The sequence below is a fragment of the Falco peregrinus genome, chromosome 7 (assembly GCF_023634155.1).
Source record: "Falco peregrinus isolate bFalPer1 chromosome 7, bFalPer1.pri, whole genome shotgun sequence".
Classification (NCBI taxonomy): domain Eukaryota; kingdom Metazoa; phylum Chordata; class Aves; order Falconiformes; family Falconidae; genus Falco; species Falco peregrinus.
Window position 1 is genome coordinate 76,058,397 of NC_073727.1, and position 23,604 is coordinate 76,082,000.

A 23,604-nucleotide genomic window follows, 5' to 3' on the forward strand; every position below is an offset into this window, starting at 1 on the left:
TGCCTCCACACAATCCTTTCTGTGTCAATTTATATAGGGAAATCTTACATAAATAAAGAACCTACTGGTCCTAGAACAGTGATTCTGCATTGTAAGCACATAGGGAAGGAACAATGGGGAAGTTGGTGGAACTGTTAGTCTCTAATCTAGAATGCAGGGGTATTCACTTTTTCTCATTCTCATTAACACCATGAGTCCTAGCCAAAAAAACCCCTAACAACCCAGGGATGCCTTCCCACTGCTGGGTTCATATATAATGAGTCCTCTGAGCCTGGGAAAGACTTACGGTTACATTGAGGTTAACAAGGTTACTTTGAATACTTTTTTCATTTTTGGATTGTGGCAAATATGGATTCAGACTCAAGGAACTTATAACCTTTTATTCTGGAAATGGGTGTAAACTTCCTGAAAATATTGCAGTTTCAGTTACCTGTAAAGGTAACCTATAAAGTCTTTTATTATTTAGTGCCATGTTTGTACCACACATAGAAGACAACTCTTTCCTCATTTACTACTAATGATGGACGACTTGCTATGAAGTTTGGTTAGAACTGGAAGTTCTACTCTGAATGTTTAGGAGCATGTGTGTGAAGAAGGACTTAGAAATGTCCTGGGATAAAAGCATTAACACAACAGTCCTCTGGTATTTCAGACTTGAAAATGTTTTTGTCAAAGCGCTCATCAGCCTCCTAATTTTCTGCAGTCCACCTCTGCAACTTCTTCCTTCACATCCACAGGTTCAGCTCCCTGTGCTCAAGGTCAGCCTTGATATGGTGGCAGCTGTGCAACCTTGGATCCACCTGTGGTGAAAAGAGCCAAGCTGTGGAAAAGATGTGAGAGATGTCTCGTGGGATCCTCATACCTGAGCTCAGAAGCTGCATTTAAGATCAGGCCCTGCCTTTGGTCCTTGACTGGGCTTACAATAAAGCTAAAGCCTGCTATAGTAAGCCCAACACTTTGTTGATCTCACGCTTGCCTTGCTGCCTTGACTTCCTGGCTTAACGTTAGACCTGCTTTGTGGTCATGGACTTGCCTGGCAGTACCTGGACTTCTGGAAGAACCTTTTGGATGGTTACCATCATCACTGGTCTTGCTTTACTATCCTTGTTTGGGTACTGTAGGGCTCCACCCCCTGCCTGCAAGGTCATTGCCCCTGCCTACCCTGCTGCTATCCTCGGCTCCTGGCCTGCTTTCCCTTGTGGAGCAGCCCACTTGACACTTGTGCTCCTTAACTTGTGCTAGTATGTACTGGGGATCTCCTTGAGAGTATCAGTATGGGTCAGAGATTAATACAGCAACTAAGAAGAACTGAAGACAGAAGGGCTTTTTCACTTTAGAAAAACTTATTTTTCCATTTTATTGGAAATTTTATTTCATTAGTTTTTCCCTCATTGAACATAAATTAGAATCTTCTGCTATAGAAAGAAGCCCTGAACTAGCTAACATCTGAAAAGGTACTAATTTTTTTGACTTGGTTGCAGAGAATCAAAGAAGGTAAATCTGAATCTTACTTGCAGTTATCTGTTCCTTCTATTTTACAGATGTAAATACGCCAAAGAAGTGGTGCATAGATACTAAAATAAGCAACACTGTCATAATTTATAAAGAAAAAGTATTCAAATAATGTCAAGCTTGGAGATGTAGAAATAAGAATTACTGAAATAAGAAAAAAATAATCTGTAAATCATGTACTCCTTTCTCTCCTTGTTACTTACCCCAAACCATTCTTTGATACTATTAAGTTAAACCTGAAGTGTAACAAGGTAAAGCACAAGTCCGATTTGTAGGTGCCAACTGCATGTCTTCAACTACAGAAAGAACTGTCATAAAAAGGTGGTGGCTGCATGGAAACGTCAACCTTAGACAAATACAGCACTGGCATTTAGCCACCCTCGAAAGACTCTTTTGGTAAATTAAGCAGAGACCACAAAACATAGGACCAAAGCCCATAGGGTCAAGCATTCAAAGGAATCAAATGATTTAGTTTCAGGGAACTGGTTTTCAAAATATCCGTCTGTATGCAATACTTTCAAGTTTGAGTTACCTTAGTATGTAAAAATATTAACTGGCATGTGAAATAGAAATATTAATTGGTTATGTAAAAAAAAACCAACAAAACCTACTCTGACAACTGACAAAGCCATTATACACTTACACTTTTCCACTTTTGTGGATATTAGGTAACTATTTCTTTGGAATGTTAGAGCTTCTGTTAGTAAAACAAAACCAAAACCAACCAAAGAAAAAAAACCCACAACTCAAATAAAGGTTATTAAAATACTGAATTTTTCAGAAAGGTCAGATTTTATCCAAGTAAGATTAAAAAGAAAAGGGATTACATACAGTATTTTCTGTGCAACAACAAATACTCAGGTTACAGGAAAGAGAAGAAAGAATGGCAGCATCTCACCACAAATCCTGGCTTGCAGAAGCAGGAATAACCAAGGCTGGGGTCCTTCTGAACACAGATGCCATGTATGCAGGGGTTGGATATGCACTCATCAACATCCAGCTCACAATGGAGGCCTTCCCATCCTGATAGGAAAAAACCAAACCAACAAAAACTGAAGACCAATTAAAATCTAAATACATCTATTGAGTGTCAATCAAAAAAAACCAGCCTATGGGTAACTATATTCAGTCCTCACCTGTATATATAAATATATAATACAGACTGGTTATGATCTAGTTTGGGCTATGCTTTTTCAAAGTAGAAAAAAGAAAATAGTTTAGCAATAAACAAACACAATTGAAACTATATGGACTTTACAATTATACTTTACTGAACATCTGTTAGGGAAGTTAGTATTTGCCAACTTCTATTTCTGTAGAGACGTAAGAAAGCAAACAACAGTAAAACCTGAATATGTTCTCTCATTACTGAATTAGGTGACTTGATAGGCTGCCCTTCACCTACAGAATTATCTGTATTGTGTTCTCTCTTGTGGCCAAGAATTAGCAAGGGTAAAACACTCCCTAAAAACTCTTATCTCATTCCAGATCTATATAGTGCAACATGCAAGGCCGTATTTTTTTTCCAAAATTTAAACTGAAAAAGCATGGCATTGTCTATATTAATTTTTGACCTTTTTATCCCATTCATTAAACTTGTGCAGTATTGCCACACTGGGGGAAGGAAAACTGGAGGTTTAGATAGATGAAAATAGTTTACAGTTACACAAATGAAGTAAAGGGATAAAGTTTAAATGAGAAACTCTGAAACAGATTACTGTACCAGATCAATGAGGAGGAGAATTTCTAAGCAAATACAGTTTTGTGTTTGAATACCATCAGAATACTACCTTCTTATACTTCAATAGTCAGATTACTGACATTTTTGTTAATACATGTGTCTTAGCAAAATACCCTTTACAACTAAGCACACCCATAAATTAGAAGCCAAAACCTGATCTGGACCAGGTTCTTAGAGCATGTAATTGGAGCCCGTCTTGAACTTGCACATTGGAGGTTAAGCAGGACTGGAAGTATACCATTTGCTTTGTAAATACAAACCCAGGATTTTGTAAAACATGGCTAGTTATTGAAGAACAGCATATCTTCTGCCATGATACGTCCATTACCATTACAGATTTGTTATTTATTCAAATAATTTTTCCCATTTCTAAACAAACAAACAGACAAAACCCCACAGCGCCCAAAAACTCCAGCATTCCTCAGCTGATATAAATCTAGTTGGCTCTGTCCTGCATTTGCCTCAGAGCATGCATCAAATGGACCCACCAGGGTAATTTGGGTCCCGATTTAGCTGCCCTGGTAGAAGTGCAGCCTGCCCCAGCTGGAGACTTCAGCTGTGAGGCTGCTATTAGTTCCAATGACTGCTGTTGTTGCTTTTGAGCTGTCTGAGATGCTGTTAGAATACAGTTTACATCTCTCTGTGCTGCTTCTGCACCTGAACAGCCTGCAGCTGCATCCACAGATCCTGAACGTGCATCTATTCTAAGGGCATGGGGCCTGCTACCGGGACAATAGCTGACAAAATTCATGATCCATTGCAGAATGGATCTGTCACAGCTAAATCAATTCCCTTTTCTGGTATCACATGCTGTCATCACATGCTTTATTTTATTCTCTGGAGTTTTTTGGAAAGCTGAAATCATCTGCCTTGTTTGTTCTGTCTTGCTACTATCCCTTTCTCATTTCATTACGTTACAACTGTGGATCCATTGCTGGATATCTCTGTCTTTCTGCCTTTTGGGAAGTTCTTTCCTGTAGTTGCCTTTACAGGTCCAAAAATATTCAATCCCATCTCCGTATTTCTATATAGGTGAAGCTTAGCAGAGAAATCCAAGACCTATCATATGCGAATAGTAGTAGCCTGCAACAAAAGCAGATTTGTTCCAAGCATTTCTACTTTCTGTCTCTGGAGGATATTTTTTATTTATCTTCTAATCCCCTTCTTCAGTTGTGTAAATTTCCAAAAAGCTTATTGCTCCCAGACGTTCCCCCTCCCCTGCCTCTCCAAATTCACTCCTTTTCTCAGGTGTAGCTTCTCAACTCTTCAGCTGTTTCAAAGACTCAAGTAACATTTGAAAATGTCATATTAATTTAAAAAATGAAGATATGTCACCATCATGCATACATCTAATGCATGTGGTTCCTTCACTGTGTCTTTTCCTGGTGGAGAAATAATGTAGAGATCTTTCACCCCTACTAATGAATGCTATTATTAGAATAAACTTAAACCAAAGGCAGCTTATACTTGGGTTGAAAGGTGTTTAGAACATGTTAGCAAAAGTGAGTTCCAAGGCCCCACAGAAGCTTATTCTACTTACACCAACCATTTCCGTGTGCAGTTGCATAGAGAGAGCAGTTACGCTCCTTGGCTGGCAAGGAATTTTTAAATGTCTATATTCAAATTATTATTAAATAATTTTAAAATATTGATAGCTTTAAGAAAAAGAAGAAAAATTGTGAACTCGAAAGATATTCTGTGTGAGTAATTATTAAAGTATAAGAAGGCACTTTAATTATTAAAAAATATGTATTTTACATTCTTAAGTCATCTGTATTGTGAAGTGGTATATGGCCATATGCAGTACCAGATAAGAGTCAGGGGACATACATTTTTATCCATGTTCAATTTCCATTGTGTAACTGTGCTGAGAGGAAAAAGATATATCGTACTCGAGGTAGGTCATGACTCAGACTTTCAAGATCAGAAGGGACCTTTATTATCATGAATGAATTCTGACCTTCTGTATAGTAAAGTCCAGAAATTTTTCACTCAATGGTTCATACATCAGGAGTATAGCATCCAATGGTTCATACATCAGGAGTATAGCATCTCTCTAGATTACTGAGTCTCTTTGACATAAAAAGCAAAGTTGCTATAAAAATACTAATCTGTAAGCCACTTAGTCCTAAAATTAACTAGGCCCTAGTAATTCAAAGATACTCCAAGTCTTACACATTAGAATATCATTCATCCGTACTGCTTAAATGAATGAATTAACTGTTCATATTGACTCTGATTAAGTGCATGTACATGTGCACACGCGCACACGCTCTCTCTTGCTTCAGTGTCTTGCATACTTTTATTGTAAAACTCTTACATACAGTTGTTAACGGCACTAGGGACATCTCAGAATGAAAAAAAATATGTAAAATAAAGTATGATTTTATTAATATTTAATTCATTATTTTTTTCTTTTTTATGAATAATAACCACATAAATATATGCCAAAAGTATATGAACAGTTTGCTAAAAAGACTGCAGAAAAGTTTTGTGCATTTTTTGTGACATATACGGTCACTTGCCTTTAGAGTTTAGCAAGATCTTACTGCTTGTAAATCAAAACCAACAAGGTAAACATAACTCAATACAAAGAGAATAAGCAGATCAGATGTATGAAGATATCATAGATGAACAGAATATTTATCCTCCAGAATATATCTAAATAATCTCTAAAACAATCACTAATAAAACTTGGATCAGTACAACCAAAGAAAGCATTCAGCAGTGCAGGTGTGTATTACAACAGGAAACAACAGACAAACTGAAAAATTAAAGTTTCAAGTGGTAGGTACTAGTACAGTTCTTAAGGGAACTGAACTATAAAACAGTACGCTCCAAGGCAGTTATTTATACTTACTTATGTTGACAAAAGGCTCTTTGTTAATAGATATGACAGGAGACAGTGAGTAGTCCTAAACAGTTTAAATTTGTGATTGCATGAAAATGCAGTCTGATTGTGACCTTTGCTTTTGGATAAATACTAAACCCCTTATACTTTCCTAAGTCACAAGACCTCTTTAAGTTGATCTATGTCAGCATAAGGAAACAGCTCCCACTTTTTTAAGAAAGTGCTTGTTTTCATTCTGTTTATAATTGTTCAGAAAATTTCTTTTCATCCCAGCCAGCAGACATAAGCATGTGTATGTGTGACAACAATAATAACAATAATAAATGTTAGTTAAAATGTTCAGAATTTCTTTTCAGTCAATCTTATTTTGCAGCTAATTAAATTATGTAGTCACTATACAGTGCCCACTTGACTGCTTTGGTCAGTGTTACATTAGTAAAGATTGTACATAATAAACCTTTAGTTCTAGATAATTCTTCAACTCAATGAGCTGGTTTTAGTTTTAAGTCTTTCTAACATGCTTATTAGACTAGTTAATTCTCTGTAAATTTCATTCAAGAAGCTTCTCAAAGAGATAATTAATCTTTTTGTACCTTAGAGGTTATATCCAAATAAAGTGCTTGATATAATTTACCAGTTTTCTCAGTAGTAACACTGATAATTCAAAATATCATTTTTTAAGATTGTTCTGTTCGATGTCAGTTACCTTTTTGACATTTACAAGTGTATCCATTGATATCATCTTCACAGGTTGAGCCATGTAGACAAGGTGATGAATTACACTCATTAACTTCTATTTCACAAAACTGTCCAGAAAATCCAGCAAGACACCTGAAGCAAACGACATTCCAAAGTGTTATACTATGCATAACTATTACCTATTTTGTGTGGAAAAAACCTGTATAAAATATGCCGGTTAACAAGACACAATCTCATATATTCCTTTCTCTTTCAAGGAGTATTTTACTAGAACTCTTCCAAGTTTCAAATTCTAATTCATGGTAATCTTTTAGGGGATTTATGATAGCAAAAACCACCCAGATTTCACATCTGGATCATAATCGAGCATAACAGTCTCAGTTACAGTTTACTGGTTCTATGAGGGTCAGTAAAAACTTTTCTTAATGTACTCTTGGGAGACTGTCTACTAAAATAGTTTACTTAGCTAACTACTTGCAATCTATGTTTGGAAAACTTCTTGTTGAGAAATGTTGCACCAATAAATGTAACTACAGCATAAAAGCTAACTTTCAGGTACCATAGTTTCATTCTCATTCTAGTTTTCAAATATTATTCATCTTGAAAAAAATACTCTGTATTTTTCTGGTTGTAAATCCTATGTGATCACTAATACCAAAACAGTTCTGTATGATTTCAACATGTAACTGTACAGCTGACCCAAACAGACTCACAAGACCTCTAATGAAGATCAGAAATCTTACTAATCTCATTATTGAGGCACACCCTTGAATACATACACACAGCTTTACAGATATACCCAGAATATATTCTGCAAAACAGGGCCCCATAATGGTATTTATATTTACTCTTTTGAGTTGTGTTGTACGCTGATGTACTTCACATGAGACAATGTATTCAAAAACTCTTGTTAGCAATGGGGTGGTGCACGGTTTGCATGTTGCCTTGGCTCTAATGAAAAGCATAAAACTTTATGCCCCACTTAGAAGATGATGAGTACATTAACAATCACCTTTGAGTCAATTAGAATAGTCATGTCACCTACTCCTCAGGGTGCTACATTGTGGCAATACAAAACACATAATTAGAATGAAGTATCTGCAATGTCTACCTTAGTTTTCCAGATCCTGAAGCAAAAGAGAAGGAGGATGGACCATGGAACACGTATGTGTAACACTTCCTGAAGGATCATTAAACTATATATCAGTAATGATGTTTTGCTTTATTTCTGCCTTGATGATTAGAAGATATTTGTCTCATTATATATGGAACACACTCTAGGTAATGGGAATTTGGAATCTACCAAGACAATGCCAGCACAACAGATTTGCCAGTCTACATCAACTACAGATGACAGCGATGGCATACTGCTTGGAAAATGTACAAAGTGAAGCACACACTACTACTTTTCAAATAACTAATTATAAAGTGTGACAAAAAAAACATGGATAAGGCTTAATAAACAAGCTGTAAGGCCACCTGTATACCTCTTTGGCCACAAAACATTAAGCAAAATATACTGAGAAGGTACAGTTTGGCCTTTCATCCTACTGGCAAAAGTCAAAGCCTAGCGTTTAGAACTGAATTGATCCCACCTAACTTCAGATACCTAACTGTAATAACCCTAGGATTCTCTTATGCTCAGTGAAATAAGGGGTGCAGAGGATGATCCTGTTCACTGAAAGTTTACATAATTTTCTGCAGATATCTTTGTCTTTCCACTGGCTACACAGCACGCTAAAACAAACAAACAAACAAAAAATTAAGGGAGCGACTTCTCCCAGATAAGGGAAGAAAGACCAGAAGGATGAACACCTATAAAATAATGGAAATAATATTCTACTGGGAAAAAAAGACAACTAGACACAGGCAATACTGGGACAGTTTAGAATCAATACAACTTTTTACTTTGGTGTGCTTATAGGCATTTCACTTAAAGTGGTTAAAATGTAAAATGGAAGAAATATACATTTGTTATGTAAAAATTCTGGCCATAATAACTATATCTATGTGTATCTAAGGTGAGTGGGCTTGATCTTTTACTCTGTAACACTCAAACACTGAAGAAAAGCTTGAAGGTCTGTTTAAAAACTCTCCTGTTGACAGCTTCAAGTGGGCAAATCTTTATATGTGATGTGTATACTTGCTGAAGAGTAGACAAGAACAGTTTACAGAGTCACTGTGGTCATAACTAGTTGAAACAAGAATGACTAGTGGAGCAGGTTGACACTACTCCAGTAGAGAGAATCAATAGAATGGATTCAGCTTCTTATCACAAGATACAGCCTGCATGAGCTTTGGATGATTTTCTACTCAGCAAGGCTTGAGACTTCAGAGACTCAAGGCTCTACAAAGCCTCGAGACTTCAGAGACAGAAAATATATAGTCATGGGCCTAACTTCATAGATGCTGAAGTAGAAAAATGGATACATTTATATGTATAAATGTTTGGTAAAATAATCTATTTTGTACTGAAAACTTTCCAAATACTTATTAAGTGTGCAATACCTAGAGAGAGATGGTGGCACCACCAAAAGAGGAAAGTTATAAAAACATCTGACTTTGCCTTCAAATTGAAATTTAGGTAGAAATATAAACACATGAGAGCACTTAGCTATTCAGTAAATCAAATCCCACATACACCAATTTGCACAAGATACCCTTTTTCCCAAGTCTGACAATCATTCAACTTAAATAATATTGAGGAATACTGCAAGTATTTCACATACTGATGTGTTTTACTTTTTGTAAATGGTACAGTATCACAGCATTCAGTTTGCTTGTATTCAGATTGCGTAATTCGATATAAATGAAGCTTCATGACTGCAGAGGCAGGTACTACATGATTCTGAGCAATTATGAAACAACTAGCAGTAAGCATGTTACTAGTATCTGCAACTCATAAAACAACATGTTAATGTCAGCAGCTTTTGCAAATTTCCCAAAAGTGCAATAAATTGTATGCTTTATTAAGAGTGTTAATGAAGATAACACTTCTTAGGATATGACAAGCACTTCAATAATTTCTTAAAGTTTTGTTTGCTCTCACCTTCCTTCATTCTTACTTCATTTAAAAAAAAAAAAAAAAAAAAAGTATTTCTGCTCTGTCTCTTCACATTCTTAAACCTCCCTTCTGTCATTTCTTTTAGAGCGTATTTCTGCTCTGTCTCTTCACATTCTTAAACCTCCCTTCTGTCATTTCTTTTAGAGCATCGGAAGGGACAGAAACAATAGAATTTAAATACAACTGACATTAGAATGTGTACGTAGATACAGAAAACAGTTCTTGTGCTATAAATGACATTAAACCTGACTCAAATTCTTAGGAATACATTTGTATGAGGTGCTTGGGATATGACTATTCTGCAAAGGAAAAACAGGGGCTTTTAGACAGTTCTCATATAAAGGTATGGCCACTGCAAATCTTACACGTTGATTACCATTTTAAAAAAACAACAAACACTTTTGCCTTTATAAGTAAATGCATATGTAAGTTTAGCAGCAAAGTATTCTTAAAGCTTATTTGATAAAGAAAGTTAATATACTGCAAAGGCTAAGCTTTTAAACTTACAAAGGTATCAACATAAGATCAATAGTTCAGTACTGAAAGGCAGCAAAAAACCACTGCTGATTTGCTGTAAGAATAATGCATTCACAATCTCATTACGGCCAGTTTATAGGGATGACAGCAAAGATCTTTCTCTTTTCTATCATTCTCTACAGCTTTTTTTCTCTCATATAAAATGTTAATATAACATGTTTCAAATATAGCCCCTTTTCTGTTTTAACTTTACATCAATCATTATCGGGAGTGATCATCTTAATCTGGGCATACGTCAATGCAATTGCTGAACAGAGGACTGAAAAGATTCTATTGTACTGGATGGATCTGAAACAGAAGAATATAACTAGTAGTTACACTGCAGTAAAGAACAGAGATGGTAATATGCATCTCAGCAAAATGCATAGCTGAGGATTAGTGTGGTGTAAAAGACAATAGTTCTTTTCCGTCTTCCAGAAAAACAGGGCCAATAGTAAGCATTAAATCTCCTACTTATCTGTAGAAGCCATTTCTTCGCAGTTTTCAACCTGCACCTGACATTAACTGCAAATTGTGATGAAATGTTATTTACAAACTTTCAATTTTGCAATCTTTCCTCACTCCTCATTAATCTCACCTGGAATGGAAACTCTACCTTCTACAATGAAAGCAGGAGTTTATTAAGATGACCTTGAAGGTCCTGTAGGAAGCTAATAGGTAATGACAACCACTATTTCAATAGCACCTGTATTAAGTAGCACAATGAACAACAGAATAGAAAGGAAGAGGCATACATGCCTTTCAAGGGTCTGAACAGCCTCTTGAATACATTCACAGGTTTAGAATAAGTGGCCAGTTTCACCACCCATCTGGTAAGACCTATTTTATATATAAATTAATCACAAGCCATCTAGGAAACCTGTGAGTTAAAACGAACCTGAAGTATAACATCTTAGGCCTTTCTGAGCTGGAATTCCTAAATCAGGAGCCAAGTCCACTGATCATTTTAAAGGTGGCTCTTTACACTTGTCATTTGGGCTGTTGGCTGATATGAAACAGAAAAGATAATAAGACATGAGTTTGCTCATCAACAAATATTTTAATGAATACAAGTCTTGAGAGAGATCAGATGGGACACCTGAGAGCAGGAATACTAACGGAACAGGAGGCTGGGAACACTCAGGGTAGGGAAATACAGGCTGAAGAAAGATCTAAACACCAGTGGCCTTAGAATGCAAGTCACTCAATAAACAGAAAAGACAAAGTTTAAAAAGTAAAGCGTGAGTTTTAAAGTCCTATTTTGGGGACAAAAAGAAAAAGCTATCAAGAAACAGAAAGAATGGAAGAGTCAGGCCCTGCCCTTTGATGAAGTTGCCAAGGTACTGCTCACCTGGAGGTAGAAAGCGCTACTGCATTAGGGACATGACGATTTATGTGCCCCTTTCATCTGAAAGTCTCAAAAGCAACAGCTCTGGGACAAAGACTGTCTGTGCTTGTAGAAGACCAATTTCCTCAGCGTCAGCCTCCAGTCTTTCCAGCAACTAGTGCTAGTCCACCTTAGGCTTCCTCTTCCTTGCCTGTACGCCTACACCCCTGGAGGTGTTTGGAGTGATAAAGCAGAGATGTTTCCAGCCCTTTAAGCAGTCATGCTTCTATCACAGTTGAGTTTTCAAATCTGGCCTCCAGTGAGATGTTCAGTTTGAGACCGTTCATTAGTTATCACTAGATGATTCCATAACATGACCGTTGCACTCACACCATCCCCAAAAATACTGAGATAACAGACATTGTCACGTTATGCCCCAATAAGATTGTTTTGCTCATACAGCTATTTGGCAAAAATATTCAAGGGTTTGTACCTTTCACTCATACTTGATATCACAAGTGGTTGCTAATACCTGGGAAGATACAGTCGTTGGAGAACAGTAAGAAATCTCTGCTGCCTGGATCCTGAACAGCAGGGTTACGTTGTCATGTCTGCACAGTTTTTTCTCTCACATATTGTCATTCCTGTCTCCCACTGCTGTTATGCAGCAGGTTTTTCCCCCTTAAATACATTATCCCAGAGGCATTATCACCATCACCGATGGGCTCAGCCTTGGCCAGCGGCAGGTCTGCCTTGCCTTGGAGCTGGCTGGCATGGGCTCAACTGGACACAGGGGAAGCTTCTGACATCTTCTGACAGAAGCCACCTCTGTAGCCCCCCTTGCTACCAAAACCTTGACTGCAAACCCCGTACCGTTTGGAAAATTTATATTGTCAGATACAACATTAATGGCTGAATTGATAATGATCATTGATAATGATCTTAAAAATTCTTTTCTAACCTAAATGATTCTATAATTCTAGCTTTATTAAGATGATTTTCACCATGGTTTTCATTGTGATTCACTCTGGGTTGACAGAAGCTGCTCTCATCTTTCCTGCCTTACAGGGCTTTGTGGGGCTTTGTTTCTGTAACAGTAGAGGGAATAGTTATGCAATAAAGGCCTTTTTTGCAAAAAGCACCCAGGACATTTACACTGAGTGAGGCAATATAGAGACTCAGGGAACAGGCAGGAAAGGGGATGGAAAACAGTCCTGTAATGGACGCAGTATAAAATCAATTTGCAACCTTCAACATGGCCTGGCCACACAGTTCAGGCTAAAAGAAAGATGACTCATTCAGGATGAGCGCTTAGCTGACTAAGGGGCTGCCCATTAATGTAACGAAGAACTGATCTTTAAACCTAAGAAAGTTGTACAGATACAGAAAAAGAGTGGAGTTAAATAGGATGTTGTCTATAGGCACTTGGCTGACCTATTTGGGAAAGATGAATCAGATGTTAAGAAACGTTCACAGATTTAGCAACCTTAAACCACAATTTAAACATTTACTACTATAATATTGATAGATTTACAGAACTACAGGAAACTGTAACATTATTGATATTTTATCAATCAAAGGTCAGAGAAAATGCCATCCACTTAATTTACGTAGCTCTGGCTCTCAGTGTTGTAGACATCCTACCCTAAGGCTAGCTATACAGTGGATCAGAACTGTGCTAGCTGTTAGTAATAAGAAGCATCCTTGCTTTATATATAACATTTAACAATCTAATGCAGCAGCTGTTGCACATATGAGACTGATCCCAAGTCTGCACTCCTGCTTTTCATTATATCAAAGTAAGTAAAATAGCAAATGCAGCAGGGAAAATTACCAAATTAAAAAAAAAAAAAAAAAAGTGGAGACCTTAAATGTTTTAAGTTGGCCATTATGATTTATCCATCAATAATAAGGTAGAAACACACACTTGTAACGAATTCAAAGAACTTACATTGGGAGAATGAAGTAGTTATTTTTCCATTAGTCCAAAGCTTGTCAGATCAAACCCAAGAACATCAATGTTTCCACATCAAAGCAACGATCTTTTTTTTTGAGATTAAAACTAAAAGGGCAGCAGAGGAATCGATTAATGAATCTGAACACAGCCAAGGAAAGATTTTTCTGAATGTCTGCTTATTTCCTGAGCTCCTCACACTTCAGCATAAACTCAACTGTCTATAGTCCTTGCATTAATGATTATTGATCAAAACATTAACTGCAGAAAAATCTGAAACACCCCCACAATTGCCCTCTCCTGGAAATTATGCTAAATAAGAAGATAAGTTATTTTACTGGCTTGTGTAAGGAACCGATATATTGACAATTGCCTCAAACATTGCTTACTGCAAAACTGTTCTGCTCAGATTGGAGAGGAACTGACATGAGACACTGTTGCCTAACTTGATAATCACAAGGTGAGGACTGGAGATGAGCTGTTGCTGCACAACGAGCCGCAGTTTTCCTAACTTGGCAACCACAGGGTGGTACAGGATGGAATGGCTTCAGGTCTTGCGAAGGCGAGGTCTAGCTAGCTCTTCCTGAAAGAAACTTCTGTGGTAACAGAAGACAACTGCTCATGTGCACAGCAGTGCACGTGACTCCTCACAACCACCAGTAAGGACCCCCTGTGACCACTGCTCACATGTTGAGTTTGTGCAGACTTAGACCGCACACCCCTCACTTTGTATGTAAATGAGGCATTCTCTCAAGAGCATAAAAGTCCAATCGACAAAAGCTCAGGTGCAGCCCCCACCACAAAGACACCTAGGGTGAAGAGGACCAACGGAATGCTGCTGAATCCATGGGTGGTGGTATCTCTTTCCTCCCACTCTCCCTCTCTCCCCTTCTTTCTTTTTATTGAATAGTGACCAGATCTATAACTATGTGGCCAGGCCATGTTGAAGGTTGCAAACAGATTTTATACTGTATCCATTACAGGACTGTTTTCCTGTAATGGATGTAACAACAGGTGGCACAGGACTTGATTATCCAGTTGAAGTAATTGCCATTGAGTTATCGTATCTAACCACTTGTCTTGTATTTTGTGTTAATAAATGACAAATCTGGTTGGTTGGTGTTGTTTCACCTTAATTCAATCCAAAGGAATCATGAACTTGGTCGTTGGTCCCAAAGGGAGGGAAGCTGCCCTAAACAACTCCCTTTGGGTCACGACAGCTTGTTATAATAAGTTGTCTGGGTTTTTTTAAATGTAGTTATTTAAACAAATAAAAAATAAACAAATGCTTCTACACAAATCAGAAATTCCATTTTTATATCAGTATTGGAAAGAGTTATCAGAGAAAGGATAAAGAAACTTCACAAACTTGCTCTAGTGTTTTATGCAGAAATGGAGTTATTCAAGCCTAAACAGAATTTTGCAATAACAAATCTGGGGTTGACAAAATATTTGTATTTTTTGTTGACACATTTCTATATAAAGAGTAAATCAATAAAAGACTTCAACTCCTAGATGAAGTTTTCAATAAAACCCCAAGATGACCTATGTAAAACTCCTGCAAAAAGCAGCAATAACAACTGTTGTCAAAGTTCTACTTCATGTTAATTCTGCATTCTGACGGCTACTGGCATGCATGTATTTCTGCTACACCAAATACTACACTTAAAGCAATTCCAAAGTGATTGATTAATGATTTATTAAGATAATTCAATGAAGGATTTTGATCTTTGACAATTACATCTGCAGTCATAGTAAACTTTCTTCTATGTAAGTAAACTTTCAGCCTCAGAGAGAAACTATAAGAACCCAAATGTCACCCGAAGTTTTCCCTACAACTCCAATTCATATCCTGTTGCTATCTTTTGCTCTTTGAGTCTGTCTTGTAACTCATGTTTTGAGTCTTATTTTTTATCTGTACCCTCTTCCTCCTCTCCCTCTTTATCTACCTTGTGGCCTTTTACAGCTTATGAATAATTTTTAAATCTGTGAGATATAAGGTTCAGACAAAACCCATGGTTTCTACAACACAGACATTTATTAGGTTTATCTGGGAGCAATAATTAACAGGAATTGTACTTACAAGAGAGCATTTATGCTGTAACCTTTACCTGCCTATGTGACTTATTCAACATGGTAAAATCAATGAATTTTATGGACCAGTCCACACTATAAAATTTGTTTGGAACATCAGTTTTTCTTCATGAGCCTTAACCTTGATGAGTGGGGTTAAGTTTTGTTAATACCCCTCTGTTAGGTGATTAGGGCTTTGGACAGAATAATAGATCAATGTGAAAAACACCTCTCCTAAGCAACTGTCTTGGCTAAAATAGTCCTGTAAATGTGTAATCTCTTTTGACATTAGTCATTATTTTCTTTTTCAAATCTGCATTTTCTGTCCGAAATAAATCTAGTTAACTGCTCTACTGTAACAGGCCAGCTCTGTCACTGCAAATTTACACTGGGTTTGCTATACATTATTAACAAACTATGAGAAGTCACTAGCTAAATGTCATGGAAGCTGAGATAGAGCAGCACCTTGGGATTCATATAGCAAACAGTTTAGTTTTAATCATCTTGGACCACAAGGTGCCTTGACATTTGCGAGGCAACTTTTTCCTTTTTAACTTCTACTGGAATCAGACCTCTATTATCTCAACCATAATTCAACTTCAAATGTGATAGAAAGTTTTAACTTCTAAATTAAAAAAGTGAAAAATCGATCAAACATGGACCTTATCATTCATTTAACCAACGCTTACATGCCAGCTTGAAAAAGAAAAAAGGAAAACTATGTAATTCAACTGCCTTCAGGATTATTAGAGAGGTTTCCTGTGAAATACGTGACCCTTACCTTAGCACTACTGAGGCATGACCTTCCTGAGCAGTATTAACACTACAAACTTTTGCAGAACCTTTTTAAATTCAAAGAAAAAATGAGGAAAAGCACTGATTCATTTTAAATATACATATCATTACAACATGATTTCTTAAAGCTTTAAAAATTTATTGAGAAAATTCATCTGCAGTGCCAAATAAATTTACAGTCATTATCATACTTCACTCTCTAACAGCCAACCTTTTGGATCATAAGTTCCAATTTACTGGAAGCCAATGCATCATTTTTGCCCTTTTAAGTAGGATTATCCACAGACAAAATAAAAAAGCCAAACATTATTTTATTCAACTGAAATTATTATTTCTCAAGACATACAAGAGCAAGCCAAAATCCTGGCCCTACAAATATTACTTTGAAAAGTGAAATCTATTTTATTTGCAAGTTAGTGTGATGTTTATAAAGCTCTGAATGTTCAGATATCTTTATTTCTTTCAAAATTAACTGCTCTAATTTCTGTATGGGGTTTTTTGCATACTTTTCCCATCTATCTACACATCTGTATTACCTTAATACACATGCCCAAAATAATGTTGCTTCATAAATGAATGTATACATGAATAATGTCATCAGGTTATACAATCAAGGACCGCAACCCCCTATTCCTAATTCCCCCCTGCATCACTGGGGAGACTGGAGAGAAAGGAGGTTGAGGAGCTGGGAACGAAGGAGTGAAGTTAATCCTGGGAAAAAGGGAGTGTGGGGTGGGGGTGTTAATAGTTTTTGTCTGTTTCTCACCATCCTTTTCTATTTTTAATTGGCAATAAATTTAATTTTCCCCAAGTCAAGTCTGTCTGCCAGTGATCTCCCTGTGTTTATTTAGACCTGAATTTTTCCATCTTCTTTTGTCCCCCCATTCTGAGAAGAGGGAATGAGAGAGCAATTGGGTGGCCTTCTGACAACCAGCCAAGTCCAACCCACCACAAAGCTCTGTACTTTAACAAAGATTTCTATATAACTACTGACATTTTGATTTATTTCCCTACCTCAAAAATTAATTCTATTTACAGTAATCAAGACAGAGACCAGTCCTCTTCATGGCTTCCCAGAACCTTGCTAAGGAACTCATCTCAGTAATAACGTGCATGTCTTCACGAACTGATCTGTACTCTAAACATATTGGGGGGGGAGGGAGAGGGGGGAAGACAGACACTTTTAAGAAACAATTCAAAATAGTATCCTCCAGTGACAATGTTTTTGGTGTGGGCTTTTTCCCTTCAATATCTCCCAATGCCAGTCGATGTTAAAAGGAATGGTCACAAAAATTTTATGAACCATTGGATCTGTATGCTCCTGCCCATTAACACATCACAGCTCATCTGAAAACGGCAATATTTGCAAAGAAAGTTTGTATCTTTAATCAACTGATACTGTTTTAGTTGTCTCACTCCATAGCCTTGCCTTTCCTGCATCCTTTGACCATACATGTCTATGACATTAATTTGATTCAAATAAAACAACTATTGGCAGTGGAATCTTTTATAGCACACTTATTTCACTTATGAAGTTACAGAAATTTTTGATATATTTCTTTTCTGAAAGTGAGATTAATAACTATGGGGATGTTACTGTGAAACCAATAGAGAATACAGACAGGAAGCTTTTATAATTATCTAAAAATGACCAAGCATCTCATTGTTTTAGCAGTAACTTCTATAGGCAAATCACTTCAGCAGAGAAACCTTTCTTCCAGATATTTCACTGTTCTAAGCTTTGCATCATGTGTTTCATAGAACTTTCATGGCCAGCTTCATCAGGGCCTTCAAGTAACACTAAAAATGCTGGACAGGTCACATGAGCTCATCTTGGTGGAAACATGTCCCAGACATGTTTTACCAGCTACAGATTTTGAACTTTTATCACATTAAGCTCAGATGCACTAATTCCTTATGGAAAATTGAAAAATGAAGGTTATTTCACCAAAGCAAATAATCTGCTGTCTGGTCATCCAGCTGGTCTAAAGATTGTGGATGCTGATGATGATGCAGCAGATGACCCAACCAATGTGTATGCTACATACAACGTTTTTTAAAGTGTTCTATTGCTTTTAGATTCTGAAAAACTGATAGGGGGAAAGAAAACACTGACTTTTGTGTGCATTGCATGTGAACTCTTTGTGATTTCTGGGATCCTATGCTGGATCAGTATAGATCTTTGTTGATACTGTGTTTTCACTAGCGGGTTAAACTGATTGTCTCCATAAGCCCAATGACTCTTGAGTTCAAAGTAATATGAGTCAGCTGCCTTATCACTAATACTACTGAAAATTGCTTCTCCTGATGTACTTTGAAGCATGTTTCTATGGAGAGGATTTGAGAAAGCAGACACTAGGGAACTTAGAGAAGTCTCAGGAGAGAGCTCTTCCCAGATTATTTTCTCTAAAACCCTGCCCAAGGGTGATACCACGATTGTTAATTTTAGAACACTGACAATTAAGCTTTCCCCAAGCTACAGGTCTAGCATATCATGTTACTTTTTTTCTTTCCCTTACCTCCTCTGAATTCTCCTCGGAGGTACTGTCAAGAACGAAGCAAGTTTATTATCTCTGAAGTAAAACTTTGCTTGGAATGAAGTAAAAATAAATTACAGCTCGCTGTGGTGGTCAGGAAATGTTATTTTAAAGAATTTCTATTTTAAAGAATAGTGAATGTGAATCAAAAAGGAAATACACTTGAGTGTATATTTGATTTTAGAGAGCTTTCTTCCGTTTATTCATCTACAGTTATGTTCCTATCACGTTAGCATCAGAGTCCCTCCTAGATACTTATAACCTGAAGTAACAAGAGCTGTCTTTTCCCTTTCTGCTTTCTTAGTTTATGGAAGAAGTCATTCAATGACTAAAATATTTTAGAGTTATATGAAAAAAAAATATTGAAAAAAAAAATTAAGTTGAAAAGGGGAGTCACATACATAGTCCAAGAGATCTAGCTTCAGATCTTGTGATTCTTATAGTCAGGAACCTTTCCATATTGATCATCAATTTCTACAGAACACAGCTTTGCAAAGGTAAAATTAATTTGATAGGGGTAATTAATAGTGTCATTCTTTTGGAGAACTGATTTTAGAACAGAAACTACAAGCCACGAGGTTGGGACCTTACCCATACATTCACTTTTAACAGCCCCAGATTTTCATTATCAGTGTTTACCATAGGCTTACAGAAATCTCTGACCGGTTTAAAAACATCAGACATTTATCACTGGGGTTTGGCCCCATCTCTACTACATATTATTACCTGAGATTTATATTCACAGGGGTAAATGTAATAGGTTGATGAACTGATACATCAACACTCTGCAAGGGATAAAGAAAACAGAACTGGCTTACTCTTAGTCCTCTTAGAATTGGAACCTTGTCACCATGCTATGCTAAATATTCTAGTGCAAGGCAACCTTCTTCCCAGAGGAAGGTTGCATCTTCAGGTAGTTTGGACAAGATTGGAGCTGGAAGCTCCACAATTTTTCAGCTTTCTTCTGTGCTTGAAAAAGAGTTAATAGAGACATTTTCACCTTTAGAGGGGAAAAAAATCCATGCGGCAGTAGGACAGTAAGGACCATATTTACAGCTTTATTCCTGACTATAAGAAGTGCCAATGTAGGCTAAATAAAACTACTTTTTCACTGTGTAGGACACACAAAACTACTTGGAACATTGTCTACACTTTTATTTATAAAAATACCTGTCCAATCAGAGTCTTTGTTCTCACAGAATGTCTCAGGACAACCACAGAACATACTAAACATTTGGTAATAAAAAGTTCCATTCTTTCTAAGGTCATTCTCATTATAAGAGGCCTTAAACTTTCTCAGTCCACTTGGATACAGCCTTTATTTTCCCTAAGAGAAAAAGCAGATTTTACTGCCAGTAAAATCCCCACTGTGGTTAACATGGACATTCTTACTAAGTGATAAATTACATACTTGCTAAATCACAGTTGGTGTGGTGTGACAGTGTTATAAGAAAGGTTAATCTGTGGAAGATCAGGCTAGAACGAATACAGTAAAATAATGAGAATGGCTAACACTTGATGAAAGTGTATTAGAGTTAACACACTCCTTTATTATTCTACCCAATTGGAAACTAGATGCGTTTCTTCACAAACCAGTAGTGTGGGCAGAATTAAAGAAGGAACTGGCACGTGTATGTGCGATGTGTCCTTGCAGGACTGATGAAAAGTCACCATTCAGCTGTTTCCTAAAATAACCCAGATTTGTACTTAAATTTCACATACACGAAAGCTATCGTCTGGTCAATCCCTGCTCATTTATAAGTCTCCCTAAGCTTTTTACTAATAGTTCCCGTACACAAATGAGTATTTTAAGACAAGTCCTTGGGTGATGTAAACTCCTACAATATCCATCTTGACACGTTTCTGTGCTATCCAGACACTCATTCACAATCCCGGATACAACAAATCAGATTAATATCAGACACCATTTTCTTATTCTTCATTCATTGGTCCAATTTCCTTGGTTCAAATCAGCTACTTATATGACTGTGTTGAGAACCATGCATATGAAAATGGTACTTTTGAGTTAGCAGATGTTACAAAGACCCACTTAAAGGGATTGCTTCTTAATGTTTTAGTGATCTGTTTGCGCCGCAACAGCCACCAAATCATGATAGAAGTAGCCAAAATGGTCTTCAGCCTATTCCAACCAAGACAGAAAATTAAGTAAAGCAATTTTTATTTGTTCTGCCCCCCACCCCCAGTTATCTAAGATCTCCCCATTTTCAGTGTGGGAAGGATGGTGCTAACAGACAGCAATACATACCACTTTACATATCTATCCTAGCCTGTAATCTCCAGAAAGTGATTCAACTGTTTATTTCAGGAAGGGACAATTTGTAGTTTGATGGTGCCTGTTGCTCCATTCAATATTAGCAGAACTCATGCAATTTATTTACAGAGGTGCCAAATTTTTGCAAAGATCTCATTATTAGTGTTATATTATTAGGAATTTTGTACCTGTAAAGCCAATTAGCTAAAAAACCTTATTTACTTGTTTGCTATCTAGTTTCTCATTACTCTTAAAATTCTTTCCTGCTTATAAATAGCCAGAATCAAATATTGCTCGTGAGACGTATTTAATTTTGAAAAGTTAAAAATTATGGACAAGTGACTGCAGCCAGGTTTTTCTGTTTCCTAAAGAACATGCAAAACGCTAATTGTTCCAAGCTGAAAGATGTCCCAAGCTGGAAATCTACAGGAGTATGCACCGGTTTATAAAATTCTCACTGAAAAGAAATGGTCTTTGAAGTTGACTTTTTGTTTATATTTAAACTATCAAAGATGTTGTTTTAGACTTAGGAGGATTTCTGAGATAGAGCATGTCTCAAATCTAAATCCAGTCACACACTTCCTTAATGACGTCTGGAATGTAAGGACACCTGTTTATTGGGATGCTTGTTTATCATAAGGGAAAAGGTGAAAACATAAGTAATAATCAAAACAGAATGGCACAAACCTTAAGGAACAATAGATAACTGATATGACAACAAACAGGAGACCTTTTAGGTCACTAAGTGATGCGACATTGAAGGAACCTGTCAAGCACAACAGTGTAGCGGTTCAACCAGAACCCTGTAACTAGCAAGAAAGGAAACAACTATCATGCATGTGATGGGAATAGCAATAGAAAGTAGCAGTCACGTATAAACAAGTTTCTCATCAGTATGCTTCTCTAGCTGACCTCTCCACTCAATCCCCATAGTTTGTGCTATCTTTTTACTAAATTCCACTGCTAACTATTTTATGTGTGACCCTTGCCAGTGAACTTTTTGTAATTTTTTTTGTCACGCTGTTCCTTCTCCTTTGTGAACCACTATACGATCTAATGTGAGAGATCACTGCCAGTATTTCATGCTCCTTCACATTAAGTGCTTGACTTAAAACTCCTCCATGTATATTAGCTTGTAATACAAGTGAAGAGCTCACAAAATGCTAAAGGAGTAATGTTTCGCAGAGAGATAACGCTTTGTTATAAAACATTCTGCACTACTTTAGTTAGACTAGTTTTGCAAGTACTATTTAACAGCTCTGTACTTCCCAACTCTGAAAATACAGTTGTAATACGGAACTGTGAGCACCTCATTAGCAGGCTGTTATTTACAGTCAAGACCAACCTCCCTACTCCCCTTAGCTTATTGTTAATTATATTAACTGTATTAAATATATAATTATTAAATTCTATTAGTCATTATATATATTATATAGTATTATTGAATCCCCGGGGACCAATTGACAGCGGCTGTCTCACCTAATTACCAGTGTTAGTCATTTTGACTTTGCATAGTTCAGAAACAAGTGAACTGTAATAAGTTCCATTTGAGAATATATTCTCATTTTCACAAATATCAACAGGGTTTATCCCCTGTGTCTCACTTTTGTAGTCCTTTAGCTCAGTAGATATGGTATTGCTGAAGGAGAAACCACAGGGTTTGTTCTAACACAGCAAGGCCTCCAGACTGGGGCTTACCAGGCAAGATTTATCTGGACTTGTCCTACAGTTACCTGGAGCTTTGTTTTAGCTTTTTTAGCTCTAGCAGACTTATCTAATTTGTTTGAGTTTTGCTTATCTTTGTACAATTGCGTGGTTCTATGTCTTTCGTTATAATAATTCTGATACAGCTCTGTGAGTAACAGAGAGTGACAACAAGTACTATTCTAGTGATTCAGTTTGTCATCAGTGGCTAACTAACGATCATTAAAGAGACGATATATTTGGAGCTGGGTGAAACTGGCTTTAGAAGTAACAAAAGACAAGCTTCCAACATAAATAAAACACAACTTACATAAACAAATGCAGATGTAACACAGAAATGCAGAATAAGCAAGGAAGGTGTAGAATGTGTTAGCAAATGCTTAAAAGTATCCCCTAGTATGAGCCTTATGCTTTTTACAGTTTGAGCTAGTATGCTCCTTAGAGGTATCTCAGAGTCTTCTAGGGGGTGTCAAGCAATAGTCGACGCTACAGTTACAGCTGACCGAACACAGAACCTTAATTTACTTCCTTTATATGGAGAGTCCAAAGAAAGCCCAAG

The 23,604-nt window shown here is 36.8% G+C and overlaps 1 protein-coding gene across 1 annotated transcript in view; it reads right to left on the reverse strand.

Moving 5' to 3' along the window:
• The window catches only part of EYS (eyes shut homolog), an 871,402-nt gene that overhangs the window by 394,246 nt on the left and 453,552 nt on the right, over positions 1 to 23,604 (reverse strand). Inside the window, exons 29-30 of the mRNA XM_027787807.2 lie at positions 6,811 to 6,935; positions 2,411 to 2,535 (exon numbers count right to left, since the gene is read on the reverse strand). Coding sequence (XP_027643608.2) covers positions 2,411 to 2,535; positions 6,811 to 6,935 — 250 coding nt within the window. The remainder of the gene's footprint in view (positions 1 to 2,410; positions 2,536 to 6,810; positions 6,936 to 23,604) is intronic.